This window comes from Bombina bombina, chromosome 2, assembly GCF_027579735.1.
Source record: "Bombina bombina isolate aBomBom1 chromosome 2, aBomBom1.pri, whole genome shotgun sequence".
NCBI classification, from domain to species: Eukaryota; Metazoa; Chordata; class Amphibia; order Anura; family Bombinatoridae; genus Bombina; species Bombina bombina.
The window spans coordinates 367,396,782-367,412,825 of NC_069500.1; the positions used below are offsets into that span (position 1 = coordinate 367,396,782).

The following is a 16,044-nucleotide window of genomic DNA, read 5'->3' on the forward strand; positions in this document are numbered from 1 at the left end:
AAAAAATAAAAAAGAACTAAGTTACAAAAAATAAAAAAATATTTACAAACATAAGAAAAATATTACAACAATTTTAAACTAATTACACCTACTCTAAGCCCCCTAATAAAACAACAAAGCCCCCCAAAAATAAAAAAATGCCCTACCCTATTCTAAATTACTAAAGTTCAAAGCTCTTTTACCTTACCAGCCCTGAACAGGGCCCTTTGCGGGGCATGCCCCAAGAAATTCAGGCTCTTTTGCCTGTAAAAAAAACCATACAATACCCTCCCCCCAACATTACAAACCCACCACCCACATACCCCTAATCTAACCCAAACCCCCCTTAAATAAACCTAACACTAAGCCCCTGAAGATCATCCTACCTTGTCTTCACCTCACCGGGTATCACACCGATCCGTCTAGAAGAGCTCCTCCGATGTTTACAGGTAATTTTGTAATTATTTTAACTAGGTAGTTATTAAATAGTTATTAACTATTTAATAGCTATTGTACCTGGTTAAAATAAATACAAAGTTACCTGTAAAATAAATATTAATCCTAAAATAGCTATAATATAATTATAATTTATATTGTAGCTATATTAGGATTTATTTTACAGGTAAGTATTTAGCTTTAAATAGGAATAATTTATTTAATAAGAGTTAATTTATTTCGTTAGATTTAAATTATATTTAACTTAGGGGGGTGTTAGTGTTGGGGTTAGACTTAGCTTTAGGGGTTAATACATTTATTAGAATAGCGGTGAGCTCCAGTCGGCAGATTAGGGGTTGATGTTTGAAGTTAGGTGTCGGCGATGTTAGGGAGGGCAGATTAGGGGTTAATACTATTTATTATAGGGTTAGTGAGGCGGATTAGGGGTTAATGTTTGAAGTTAGGTGTCGGCGATGTTAGGGAGGGCAGATTAGGGGTTAATACTATTTATTATAGGGTTAGTGAGGCGGATTAGGGGTTAATAACTTTATAATAATAGCGGTGCGGTCCGCTCGGCAGATTAGGGGTTAATAAGTGTAGGCAGGTGGAGGCAAAGTTGAGGGGGGGCAGATTAGGGGTTAATAAATATAATATAGGGGTCGGCGGTGTTAGGGGCAGCAGATTAGGGGTACATAAGTATAACGTAGGTGGCGGTCGGCAGATTAGGGGTTAAAAAAATTTAATAGAGTGTCGGCGATGTGGGGGGACCTCGGTTTAGGGGTACATAGGTAGTTTATGGGTGTTAGTGTACTTTAGAGTACAGTAGTTAAGTTATAAACCGGCGTTAGCCCAGAAAGCTCTTAACTACTGACTTTTTTCCTGCGGCTGGAGTTTTGTCGTTAGATGTCTAACGCTCACTTCAGACACGACTCTAAATACCGGAGTTAGAAAGATCCCATTGAAAATATAGGATACGCAATTGACGTAAGGGGATCTGCGGTATGGAAAAGTCTCGGCTGAAAAGTGAGCGTTAGACCCTTTTTTGAGTGACTCCACATACCGGAGGTAGCCTAAAACCAGCGTTAGGAGCCTCTAACGCTGGTTTTCACGGCTAACGCCAAACTCCAAATCTAGGCCTTAGGTTGTGAAATCGCTCATTGAGATCACAGACAGCAGCCAGGGCAGCGAGATAGCGCTCAGGCTCAGTTAGGTGTCCTGGCAAAGATTATTGCAAAGCTGCATAACAATCAAGGGGGATCATACTGGTGGAAGGGTCATTATTTTCTATAAGTTTTGCTATTGACCTCTCTCACCATCCTGCTAGGGCATATATATGTCAATAAAAGACATTGCGCTAAAGCTAGAGCAAGAGGATTCGTACTGAGATAAATAAATGCAGTATGCCCTAGCAGTGTGCCGGGAGTGATAATTCACCTTATTATGTTTCAATGCACATTGATAGAATGATCGGGAATTCGGTGTTGAAATCAAATTATATTTAATAATAATAATTATAATTTCTTCACCACATTCATACTCTATTTATTATACACGTTTTTTCTATAGTTAAACTATCTGGGTATAGATATATGTACCGTAGACTGAAACTTTCCTATGTGAAACCATCTTAGCACTGGCACTTATATGGTGTGACTGTGTATGAGACACGGTGAATAAGAGCATGAAGGTATACAAGAGGTGTCCTTCTCGTGGGAAATAGTGAGCTCTAAGCCCCGCCCACACCAGCAGCGCTGGGCTTCTACAAGGGGTGACTACCTCTATCATCATTTAGTGCACATTTACGGTTCAAGACTGCAAAGGAATACCAGGATTAGGTTTCTGCTTCATTTGTCTGGTTTAGCTCTGAAAAATGAAATAACCTCACTATTTAAATATTTCCAAAACATTTTAATGAATAGATGTATTTTTGTGTCTCTTCATATAAAATTAACTCAGGCTGTTTTATAGCATGGATATGTTATTGTAGATATATCATACTATTTTAATCCACACATATATTTAATCCACACTGCTAGGGCATCTACTGCATTTATTTATCTCAGTAAGAATCCTCTTGATCTAGCTTTAGCGCAATGTCTTTTGTTCATACCTCTAGATCTTTTGAAAAATATATTCTCTGTCTGTCTGGTTTATGAAAATTGAGACACACATTTGAGACACACACACATATATATATGTGTGGATTAAAATAGTATGATATATCTACAATAACATATCCATGCTATAAAACAGCCTGAGTTAATTTATATGTATATATATATATATATTTTTTTTTTTTTTTTTTTAAGGTAAATGGCCTTTCAAGAATGTCAGAACAATGAATACATTATTCTGTTTTAAAAGAGTCAATATATAGTAAGATAAATTGATAGATGCAAATGAGGTTCACAAGAGACCTTATTGTAAAGGTGAGATCATGGTTAAGGTTATTGAGCATTGTTTCAACTATCTTTCTGAGTGTATTGGTAGTCGGTATTGCTGCCAGTAACTTCTATAGTTGTGTTATGTGCCCAATATACAAACTGAAGGCACATAAAACAAGAATTAGTTGCTAACTGGTTAAAAAATTCACAACGATTTAAGTAACATTCCTGAAATGTCTGTTTCGCTACAGAAAAGTCTCGCTGGAAAGAACAGAGATTCAGCAACTTTGCAGGCAGAACAAAAACCTATGTGGTAGAGAAGTGAATAGTTGCAAGATAGATGTAGCTCTATTGATTATAATGGAGCTAAACTCGCAACTCCAACTATGATGAGGGAAGGGTACACATCTCTTTGTGATTTTCGGTTCTAAGGGAAATTAGTTTCATGAATGGTTTTTATTGAATCTAGACCATATTTCGTTCCTCCTCTAAGTTTTTTTCTTTCTCAGGTTCCATGGGATCTGTTTTGGGTATTTCTGAAAGATGTCAGGAATTTTATTCAATTATCTTCATTATTCCAAAGAACAAAATAAAGTCTTGGCCACTTGGAACAAGTATTTTTTGAGATTCCTACCATGCAGTAATTAATTACAATGATGACTTGGGCAAATGTCTGAAAAACTTTTCAAAAGTCCTTTCTGCTGCTTTGGCTGCAGTGGTTTTTTCAGGATTATGGTTGACAGATCTATCAAAAAATTCTTATCCCATCAAAGAGAGTAGTAATTTAGATAGTGTAAACTATAGAAGTGATATATTTTGCTGGACTTAATTTAAGGTTATAGTGGTGGAGGAAATCACCTTGGATTTTAGGGGTGATGGCCTCTTTATGAGTTCTGTCCTTTGTTGTATACACATAGAAGTGAAACAGCAACTTTTAGAGTATTCCAGTGCACGTGAAGACAGGGACTCTGCCAAATCCCCCAGTCACAACGATACAAAGTAGATGTCTACACAGCACTGCATTGTAAAATCTTCTTTTATTATTTAGTAACAGACAAAAAAAGCGACGTTTCGGGGTAAACAACCCTTATTCATGCTTAATAACTATACAATTAATTTCTCACTTTAAAACCATTCAAAATTCGCGCAGCCAACCGCATTAATGCACACTTACACTTTATTTCTTCTTAAATTTTTGTATGGGATATATTATCTTTCATTCTTGGCCCTTAGATTTTCTATGATTATCTTCTCTTGATTCTTTTAAACTATTTCAGCTACCTATAGGAAAACTGACCAGTTCGTAGTCCCTATTAAGGCCTTTTGGGGTCATACAGTCTAATTCTTGAATCCAAAACATTTCCTTTTGTTTAAGGAGTTTTTCCCTGTTGACCCGATTTCTCTGGGGGCCTACACTATCAATGACCTTCCATCTTAGTTGGCTGATTTGGTGCTCACTCCTTAAAAAATGTTTAGAGACATGGGCTTCTGTATTGTCACACCTTATGTAAGAGCGGTGTTGGCTCATCCTGTCCCTGACCATGCGGGTGGTCTCACCCACATAGATCAGGGAACAGGAACATTTAATTAGATAGACCACAAATGTGGACTCACATGTATAGTACTCTTTAATTTGATACTTTTCCCTTTTCTTGGATGAAAAAAGTTATTTCCCTTAATCATGGAGCTGCAGCTCATACATCCCAGACAGGGGTAGCAGCCTAAGTTCTTTTATTAAGAAATGTTTGTTTAGCTTTCTTTTTGGACCCTACATCAGTGCTAGTTAACTGGTCCCTTAGGTTATTTACCCTTCTATAGCCATTAGTGGGGGATTTATTAATTCTTCTACTTCCTTGTTGGCAGTCCTATAAAATTGTGGCCAAATGTTTCTTATGACACAGGCTATTCTCTCACTATGTGGACTATATTGTGTGACTAGTACAAGTCTATCCTTATTTTTGTTTTTATTATCAATTATTCTTGATGTATCATTAAGACCAACTATTTGTTTTGTTCATTAGGGGCTCTGATATCCTCTCTCCAAAAACTTTTGTTTCATTTCCTCCATTCTTTTCTTTTTTGTGTTTTTCATTACTCACAATTCTGTCTACTCTCAAGAGTTGGCTTTTAGTTAGCGAATTCACTAATCCCTTTGGGGGTGAAAACTGTCATAGTTGAGGAGAGTATTTCTGTCTGTTTTTTTTCTTATGAAGGTCAAAAGTTAATTAGGGCCTTCTTTTGGATACTTAAGTGTCCAGAAAAGTTATTGATTCTTCGCTATATTCCACTGAGAACTCTAGGCCCTTTACTGCTGAGTCCCTTAAACGAGATCAACTCAGCACTAAAGGGGCCTAGAGTTCTCAGTGGAATATAGCGAAGAATCAATAAACTTTTACTAAAGTATCCAATGAAGGCGCTAAGTTTGCGCATCCCATATCTTGGAGGCCTAAGTCTGTTTCTTTTGCTGCATCATCATTTCTGAAATGTTAATAAATGGTCTTCAAAACGGTCAACATTTAATATGATCGCTTTGCCCACAGCTGGATGTGTTTTAGAGCTGCATGATTTAAATCTGTTTATCCTTTTCTGATTTTACATCATGATAAGTAGGTGTGAGGGTATTTATCCTTGGGTTTAAAAGATTAAGAGCCAGATTACAAGTGAAGCTCTAAATATTGATTTCATGAAAGCGATATTTGGACTCCACTGTGTAATACCAGCGCACGCTAATGTGCTCTGGTATTACAAGTTACCAGCAATGTGAGAGCGAGAACTCGCTTCCATAGACTCCAATGGTAGCCTCTTTCAGATGCCGTCAGAGACGGCATCAGAACCTTGCACAGCGAAGGGGGTAAATAGTGCAGCGTTTGCAATATATTTTTTAAATATATATGTATATGACTATATACCAATATATAATATTACACATATTAGCACATACATATATATGTATATAGTCATATACATATATATATTTACTGGGAACACGCAGTTCCCATAGACGGCAATGTAAAGACACTTTTCAGGGCAGTTTTTTTATAAATAAAAATCTATAACACCCTCTAATTTTAAGGGCATTTTGGGCACTTTTAGAAAATTAACCAGAGATTGGATCTCTGGTTAATTTTCTGAGCGCTAATTGCTACCACAAGCTTACGGTAGCAATATCCAGCCACTTGTAATGGCTGAATAATTATTGCGTGCTTGCAAATGGGTAAATGTAGCGCTCCACTTGTAATCTGGCCCTAATTGCGAGATTCTTGTTCCACCATTTGAGCCCTAATTCTTAAAATGACCAAAGATGATCTGCTTCACAGGTTTGTGATCTGGACCATCCTAAGATCTATGTAATGTGTTTTCCTTCCCCACCTATATCTTCATATTGGGAGGTTTGTTAATGACCAAACCAATGCATGAATGTGAAACTAGGCTTCTATGTCAGAAAACAAGAGTTCTATGTACAGATAGATCTAAGTCTTTATAATCAAAATAGGGTCATATGAATAGTATGCATAATCCATATACTCCAATAGTTCCTGAACTGAGCATTTCTTGTTTTAAAATTGTCTGGTGTGTTTCTTTAAAAATTACATTCTTATGTTGACATTGTCTTTTTTTTCTCCCATATTCTTCCATCTTTTTCTCATTCTTCCATTCCGAGGACAAATCTAATAGCTTGTAGATTACTTATTATCTGTTTTATCTGAAATGTTTTGTTGATTCTTTTTTGTTCAATATTTTTTTAAAGCAAAATAAAATTAAATGAAAATTGTGAATCTTTGTTTAATAAACCTGTCTTCATTTTTTTTTATCTTTAAAGAATTTAACACATGGCGTTGGATTTAATGTTGTTCTTGATACAATTCCACCTTTGATGAACGCATTAAGAATGGTATGGATTATCTCCAGACATTATAATAAGGATGAAAGAATGGTGCCATTAATGGAGAGGATTGCATGGGAAATATCAGAAAGAGTTTGCAGAGTTCTTGATATACATTCTTTGTTTAAGTAAGTTATCCTTCAGTAATTATAAATGGAAGAGGTCACAACTGTGGGGCGGTTTATACAGCTACAATGATATGATGGATGAAGAATAGGGTATATATCATATATCAGCCATAATGAATATAACAGTTATGTAATGTAACCAAAAAAAAAAAAGCTGTTGATTTAAATGGTTCCTTCAAACTCCACAGATGCTGGACGATAACAGAGACTTTTTATGTCTGATTTTTAGTTTTAGTTCCAGTCATGAACACCGACTTTTTTTTGTGTGCAAAATTAGCAATTACAGGAATCTTGAATGTACGAGAAATTAAAGATCTTTGGGGTAATCAAAGGGTACAAAGCTGAAAGTTAATGAGGAAAAAGTAGATATTAAAACACTTATTATAAAAACCTTTTTTTTTTTTTTAATTGTTTTGTTAATTTTGTGTAAACCTTGTACACTTTTAGATACTGCCATTGCGTATGTCCTAATTATAGTTACACCTTCGGTAAACAGTTTGTCGCATAAAAACATTCCATAAATACAAACAAATATGTTTGAAACACTTGGACTTCTTTTATCTGTTAATGCAGAATCTTATATTGAGCTATATAGCTTGTTTTAAGTGTTGTTTCTCCAACATAGGTGTGTCCGGTCCACGGCGTCATTCCTTACTTGGGGGATATTCTCTTCCCCAACAGGAAATGGCAAAGAGCCCAGCAAAGCTGGGTCACATGATCCCTCCTAGGCTCCGCCTTCCCCAGTCATTCTCTTTGCCGTTGCACAGGCAACATCTCCACGGAGATGGCTCAGAGTTTTTTGGTGTTTAAATGTAGTTTTTATTCTTCTATCAAGAGTTTGTTATTTTAAAATAGTGCTGGTATGTACTATTTACTCTGAAACAGAAAAGAGATGAAGATTTCTGTTTGTAAGAGGAAAAATGATTTAGCAACCGTTACTAAAATCGATGGCTGTTTCCACACAGGACTGTTGAGAGGAATTAACTTCAGTTGGGGGAAACAGTGAGCAGACTTTGGCTGCTTGAGGTATGACACATTTCTAACAAGACTTGGTAATGCTGGAAGCTGTCATTTTCCCTATGGGATCCGGTAAGCCATTTTCTTAATTTCAATATAAGAATAAAAGGGCTTCACAAGGGCTTTAAAGACTGGTAGACAATTTTCTGGGCCAAAACGATTACTTTATAAGCATATTAATGGTTTATAACTTTGGAGAGGTTATTTTAATCTTGGGAATTTTATTAAAAAACGGCAGGCACTGTATTGGACACCTTTTTCACTGGGGGCCTTTTCTAGTCATAGGCAGAGCCTCATTTTCGCGCCACTAATGCGCAGTTATTTTTGAGAAGCAAGGCATGCAGATGCATGTGTGAGGAGCTCGGATCCACTGAAAAAGCTTATTGAAGGCGTCATTTGGGTATCGTATTCCCCTCTGGGCTTGGTTGGGTCTCAGCAAAGGCAGATACCCGGGACTGTATAGGGGTTAAATGTAAAAACGGCTCCGGTTCCGTTATTATTAAGAGTTAAAGCTTTCAAATTTGGTGTGCAATACTTTTAAGGCTTTATGACACTGTGGTGAACTTTTGGTGAATTTTGAACATTTCCTTCATACTTTTGCGTATATTCAGTAAAAAAGTGTGTTCAGTTTAAAATTTAAAGAGACAGTAACGGTTTTATTTTAAAACGTTTTTTGTGCTTTGTTATCAAGTTTATGCCTATTAACATGTCTGAACTATCAGATAGACGATGTTTCTGTATGTTCGGAAGCCAAGGTTCCTCTCCATTTAAATATATGTGATGAATGTGACAAACAAAGTAGGGACAATGATGCCACTGATAATAATGTTGCCCAAAATGATTCCTTAAGTGAGGGGAGTAAGCATGGGTACTGCATCATCTCCTTCTATGTCTACACCAGTCTTGCCCACTCAGGAGGTCCCTAGTGAATCTAGTGCGCCAATCCTCCTTACTATGCAACAATTAACGGCTGTAATGGATAATTCTATTAAAAACATTTAGCCAAAATGCCCACTTATCAGCGAAAGCGCGACTGCTCTGTTTTAGATACTGAAGAGCATGAGGACGCTGATGATAATGGTTCTGACATGCCCTTACACCAGTCTGAAGGGGCCAGGGAGGTTTTGTCTGAGGGAGAAATTTCAGATTCAGGAAAAATTTCTCAACAAGCTGAACCTGACGTTATTACATTTAAATTTAAATTGGAACATCTCCGCGCTCTGCTTAAGGAGGTGTTATCTACTCTGGATGATTGTGACAATTTGGTCATTCCAGAGAAATTATGTAAGATGGACAGGTTCCTAGAGGTCCCGGGGCCCCCCCCAAGCTTTTCCTATACCCAAGCGGGGTGGCGGACATTGTAAATAAAGAATGGGAAAGGCCCCGGCATACCTTTTGTCCCTCCCCCTATATTTAAGAAATTATTTCCTATGGTCGACCCCAGGAAGGACTTATGGCAGACAGTCCCCAAGGTCGAGGGGGCGGGTTTCTACTCTAAACAAACGCACCACTATCCCTATAGAAGATAGTTGTGCTTTCAAAGATCCTATGGATAAAAAATTAGAGGGTTTGCTTAAAAAGATGTTTGTTCAGCAAGGTTACCTTCTACAACCAATTTCATGCATTGTTCCTGTCACTACAGCAGCGTGTTTCTGGTTCGAGGAACTAGAAAAGTCGCTCAATCAAGCATCCTCTTATGAGGAGGTTATGGACAGAGTTCAAGCACTTAAGTTGGCTAACTCTTTTACCTTAGACGCCACTTTGCAATTAGCTAGATTAGCGGCGAAAAATTCAGGTTTTGCTATTGTGGCGCGCAGAGCGCTTTGGCTGAAGTCTTGGTCAGCGGATGTGTCCTCCAAGAACAGATTGCTTAACATCCCTTTCAAGGGGAAAACGCTGTTTGGCCCTGACTTGAAAGAGATTATTTCAGACATCACTGGGGGAAAGGGCCACGCCCTTCCTCAGGATAGGTCTTTTAAGGCTAAAAATAAAACAAATTTTCGTCCCTTTCGCAGAAACGGACCAGCCTCAAATTCTACATCCTCTAAGCAAGAGGGTAATTCTTCTCAACCAAGCCAGCCTGGAGACCGATGCAAGGCTGGGAACAAAGGTAAGCAGGCCAAGTAGCCCGCTACCCCGCTACCAAGACAGCATGAGATGCTGGCCCCCGATCCGGGACCGGATCTGGTGGGGGGCAGACTCTCTCTCTTCGCTCAGGCTTGGGCAAGAGATGTTCAGGATCCTTGGGCGCTAGAAATAGTCTCCCAAGGTTATCTCCTGGAATTCAAGGAACTACCCCCAAGGGGAAGGTTCCACAGGTCTCAATTGTCTTCAGACCAAATAAAAAGACAGGCATTCTTACATTGTGTAGAAGACCTGTTAAAAATGGAGTGGATTCATCCTGTTCCATTAGGAGAACAAGGGATGGGGTTTTACTCCAACCTGTTCATAGTTCCCAAAAAAGAGGGAACATTCAGGCCAATTTTGGATCTCAAGATCCTAAACAAATTTCTCAAGGTCCCATCGTTCAAGATGGAAACCATTCGGAACAATTCTTCCTACCATCCAGGAAGGTCAATTCATGACCACGGTGGATTTAAAGGATGCGTATCTACATATTCCTATCCACAAGGAACATCATCGGTTCCTAAGATTCGCCTTTCTGGACAAGCATTACCAGTTTGTGGCACTTCCATTCGGACTAGCCACTGCTCCAAGAATTTTCACAAAGGTACTAGGGTCCCTTCTAGCGGTGCTAAGGCCAAGGGCATTGCAGTAGTACCCTACTTGGACGACATACTGATTCAAGCGTCGTCTCTACCACAAGCAAAAGGCTCATACGGAAATTGTCCTAGCCTTTCTCAGATCTCACGGGTGGAAAGTGAACGTAGAAAAAAGTTCTCTATTCCCGTCAACAAGAGTTCCCTTCTTGGGAACAATAATAGACTCCTTGGAAATGAAGATTTTTCTGACAGAAGCCAGAAAATCAAAACTTCTAAGCTCTTGTCAAGTACTTCATTCTGTTCTTCTTCCTTCCATAGCGCAGTGCATGGAAGTAATAGGTTTGATGGTTGCGGCAATGGACATAGTTCCTTTTGCGCGAATTCATCTAAGACCATTACAACTGTGCATGCTCAGACAGTGGAATGGGGATTATACAGATTTGTCCCCGACGATCCCAAGTAGATCAGAGGACCAGAGATTCACTCCGTTGGTGGCTGACCCTGGACAACCTGTCCCAAGGGATGAGCTTCAGAAGACCAGAGTGGGTCATTGTAACGACCGACGCCAGCCTGGTGGGGCTGGGGCCGCGGTCCTGGAAAACACCTGAAGGCTCAGGGTCTATGGTCTCGGGAAGAATCTCTTCTCCCGATAAACATTCTGGAACTGAGAGCGATATTCAATGCTCTACAAGGCTTGGCCTCAACTAGCAAAGGCCAAATTCATAAGGTTTCAATCAGACAACATGACGACTGTTGCATATATCAACCATCAGGGGGGAACAAAGGAGTTCCCTGGCGATGGAAGAAGTGACCAAAGTAATTCAATGGGCGGAGCTTCACTCCTGCCACTTGTCTGCAATCCACATCCCAGGAGTGGAAAATTGGGAAGCGGATTTTCTGAGTCCGTCAGACCATTTCATCCGGGGGAGTGGGAACTCCATCCGGAAATCTTTGCCCAAATAACTCAATTATGGGCATTCCAGACATGGATCTGATGGCGTCTCGTCAGAACTTCAAGGTTCCTTGCTACGGGTCCAGATCCAGGGATCCCAAGGCGACTCTAGTAGATGCACTAGTAGCGCCCTGGACCTTCAACCTAGCTTATGTGTTCCCCACCGTTTCCTCTCATTCCCAGGCAGGTAGCCAGGATCAATCAAGAGAGGGCTTCGGTGATCTTGATAGCTCCTGCGTGGTCACGCAGAACTTGGTATGCAGACCTGGTGAATATGTCATCGGCTCCACCATGGAAGCTACCTTTGAGACGGGACCTTCTTGTTCAAGGTCCGTTCGAAACATCCGAATCTGGCATCACTCCAACTGACTGCTTGGAGATTGAACGCTTGATTTTATCAAAGCGTGGGTTCTCAGAATTCTGTCATTGATACTCTTATTCAGGCTAGAAAGCCTGTAACTAGAAAAATTTACCATAAAGTATGGAAGAAATATATATGTTGGTGCGAATCGAAAGGATTCCCATGGAACAGGGTAAAAATTCCTAAGATTCTATCCTTTCTACAAGAGGGTTTGGAGAAAGGATTATCTGCAAGTTCTTTGAAGGGACAGATTTCTGCTTTATCTGTTTTACTTCACAAGAAGCTGGCGGCTGTGCCAGATGTTCAGGCTTTTGTTCAGGCTCTGGTTAGAATCAAGCCTGTTTACAAACCTTTGACTCCTCCTTGGAGTCTCAATTTAGTTCTTTCAGTTCTTCAAGGGGTTCCGTTTGAACCCTTACATTCCTGTAGATATTAAGTTATTATATTGGAAAGTTTTGTTTTTGGTTGCAATTTCTTCTGCTAGAAGAGTTTCAGAGTTATCTGCTCTGCAGTGTTCTCCTCCTTATCTGGTGTTCCATGCAGATAAGGTGGTTTTGCGTACTAAAACCTGGTTTTCTTCCGAAAGTTGTTTCTAACAAAAATATTAACCAGGAGATAGTTGTGCCTTCTTTGTGTCCGAATCCAGTTTCAAAGAAGGAACGTTTGTTGCACAATTTGGATGTAGTTCAGGCTCTAAAATTCTATTTAGAGGCTACAAAGGATTTCAGACAAACATCTTCCTTGTTTGTTGTTTATTCTGGTAAAAGGAGAGGTCAAAAAGCAACTGCTACCTCTCTCTCTTTTTGGCTTAAAAGCATCATCAGATTGGCTTATGAGACTGCCGGACGGCAGCCTCCTGAAAGATCACAGCTCATTCCACTAGGGCTGTGGCTTCCACATGGGCCTTCAAGAACGAGGCTTCTGTTGATCAGATATGTAAGGCAGCGACTTGGTCTTCACTGCACACTTTTACCAAATTTTACAATTTGATACTTTTGCTTCTTCTGAGGCTATTTTTGGGAGAAAGGTTTTGCAAACCGTGGTGCCTTCCATCTAGGTGACCTGATTTGCTCCCTCCCATCATCCGTGTCCTAAAGCTTTGGTATTGGTTCCCACAAGTAAGGATGACGCCGTGGACCGGACACACCTATGTTGGAGAAAACAGAATTTATGTTTACCTGATAAATTACTTTCTCCAACGGTGTGTCCGGTCCACGGCCCGCCCTGGTTTTTTAATCAGGTCTGATGATTTAATTTCTCTAACTACAGTCACCACGGTATCATATGATTTCTCCTATGCAAATATTCCTCCTTTACGTCGGTCGAATGACTGGGGAAGGCGGAGCCTAGGAGGGATCATGTGACCAGCTTTGCTGGGCTCTTTGCCATTTCCTGTTGGGGAAGAGAATATCCCACAAGTAAGGATGACGCCGTGGACCGGACACACCGTTGGAGAAAGTAATTTATCAGGTAAACATAAATTCTGTTTTTTCTTAACTGCTTTATTGTGGCCAATTATAGACAGCTATAAATGAGGTCCTGCGCATATTAAAAATCACTTTGCAGCAGGTAGATGGCTCAGGGTTCTGAATTCTACAAAGTTTTTTAGAGTTGGATTACATGAAAATGCAAACTAAAGAAATAATGGAAGTGCCTTGCTAAGTTTTTTGTTTTTTCTTTAGCACTATGCATAATTATCTAATTTATGGGCAATGTTATGTCCCTTTTTATACAGTGATCTGAAATATTTAAATGGTATAAAGAAAAACATGCTTTGTTAAAGCTTTGCCTTTCTATACTTTAACACAATTGTGAGCCAGATTTCAAGTGGATTGCTATTTAATGCGCTAACCTGATGCATGCAAAAACCTAACTTAGAATATTGCACGTGCGTTAATGTTTATATATATATATATATATACATACACTTATAAATAAATCTGTACACACATATATATAAACACACACATATATATATATTATATATATATTTATATATACCACATACATATACATATTCTAGATGTGTGTATATATATATATATATATATATATACACAAATAAATAAATCTGTACACACATATAAATAAATATATATATATATATATATATAGTATATACATACATACATATTTAGATGTATATGTATGTATCTCTATGTATATCTTTGAGCCCTTATTTCTTTTTTGTGCAATAATTGTTTTTAATAATTTTTATCAGATAGTGTAATTATGAGTGTAACTGTACTTTGTATTGTATTTTTGGTGTGTTTTATGAAACATTTTACCAGAGCTCTTAGGATGCTCTTTCCCGACGAGCGTTAACCTCCAATTACGCTCAATGGATGTAATTACGAGCAAAAAACCTAACGCGCAAACCACAACTTCATTTCAATTACTAGTGGGATATTCAACTCCTGGCCAGCAGGAGGAGGCATACTCCTGTTCCGTTGTCTCCTACGTGTTCGTTCCCACCCATGCCTCCTGGTCCCGAGTCACCAGGTACTGCTGAGCCGATGCAGTTGGGATTCACGAGTCTCTCCGTGGCGGAGAGGGCCTTTAGGAGTAGGGAGGGGCTCTGCCTCTATTGTGGGTTACAGGGCCACCTTTTTAAGTCTTGTCCTACACGGCCGGGAAACGCTCACACCTAAGGTCCTGTTGGGGGCAGACCTTGGGTGGTTTATCCTCATCCCCGGAACCGCTTAAGGAGAAACCTTTGGTCACGGTTGTCCTTTCCTGGGTGGACTCCTCCATAGTCACTCAGGCTCTTGTTGACTCCGGTGCTGTGGGCTATTTCATTGACAGTGCTTTTGTATCAAAGCACTCCATTCCTGTTTTGCCTCGGTCCGTTCCACTTGCTATTGAGGCCATTGATGGCAGGCCCCTTCAGCCCGCACTCGTTACTCATGAAACTGCTCCATTGTCCATGGCTGTTGGGGCTCTCCATTTTGAAACCCTCCAGTTCCAGGTGATAAACTCTCCACATTTTCCGGTTGTTCTGGGTTATCCCTGTCTCGACTGGCGCAGGTCCGAAATTTTGTCGTGGTCCCCGCAATGTATTTCCACTTGTCTTCGGAAACCAGTTAAAGTCTTGTGCACTTCTTTGGTATCTCAATTGCCAGAGGAGTACCGAGAGTTACTAGACGTTTTTGACAAGGTGCGTGCTGGTACGTTGCCTCCTCACCGGTCTTACGATTGTGCCATAGACCTGCAACCCGGAGCCATTCCTCCTCGGGGCCGGGTTTACCCTCTGTTGCAGAGAATTGTGCTATGGAGGAGTATGTTGCCGATGCTCTGTCACGGGGGATCATCCGCAAATCCTGCTCTCCTGCAGGGGCTGGCTTTTTCTTTGTGAAGAAAAAGGGTGGCGAGTTACGACCATGCATCGATTATAGGGGTCTTAATCGTCTTACCATTAAGAATGCTTACCCTATTCCGCTCATTACAGAACTCTTTGACCGCCTCAAGGGAGCTACGGTCTTTACTAAACTTGATTTGAGAGGAGCGTACAATCTCGTTAGGATTAAGGAATGGAAAACCGCATTTAACACCAGGAGTGGGCATTATGAGCATCTTGTAATGCCCTTTGGCCTATGTAATGCTCCTGCTGTTTTTCAGGAATTTATTAATGATGTCCTACGAGATATGTTGCAACAGTGTGTTGTGGTGTACTTAGACGATATCCTCATACACTCACCCACACTTGAGGCTCATCGTTCTGATGTTACACGAGTTCTTCAGAGACTACGTGAGAATGGCCTGTTTTGTAAACTCGAGAAATGTGAGTTCCATCAGACTCAAGTAACCTTCCTAGGTTATGTTATCTCTGTTGCAGGGTTCTCCATGGATCCTGACAAGTTATCTGCAGTTCTGCAGTGGCCTCGCCCAGTTGGTCTTCGGTCTATTCAACGTTTTTTGGGGTTCGCCAATTACTATAGAAAGTTTATTAAAAACTTTTCTTCCTTGGTCAAACCTATCACAGACATGACCCATAAAGAGAATGATCCACTCCATTGGTCACCTACTGCCATTAAGGCCTTTGATAGTCTTAAGACTGCCTTTGCTGCCGCTCCAGTTCTGGCTCATCCTAACCCTGTCCTGCCTTTTGTTCTTGAGGTAGATGCGTCTGAGACTGGAGTAGGTGCCCTCTTGTCTCAACGTCCTACGCCTGACGGTTCCTTG

At 39.9% G+C, this 16,044-nt stretch overlaps 1 protein-coding gene across 1 annotated transcript in view; it reads left to right on the forward strand.

Moving 5' to 3' along the window:
- The window catches only part of DNAH10 (dynein axonemal heavy chain 10), a 540,282-nt gene that overhangs the window by 45,921 nt on the left and 478,317 nt on the right, over positions 1–16,044 (forward strand). The window contains exon 9 of the mRNA XM_053699776.1: positions 6,619–6,809. Within this exon, the coding sequence (XP_053555751.1) occupies positions 6,619–6,809 (191 nt within the window). The remainder of the gene's footprint in view (positions 1–6,618; positions 6,810–16,044) is intronic.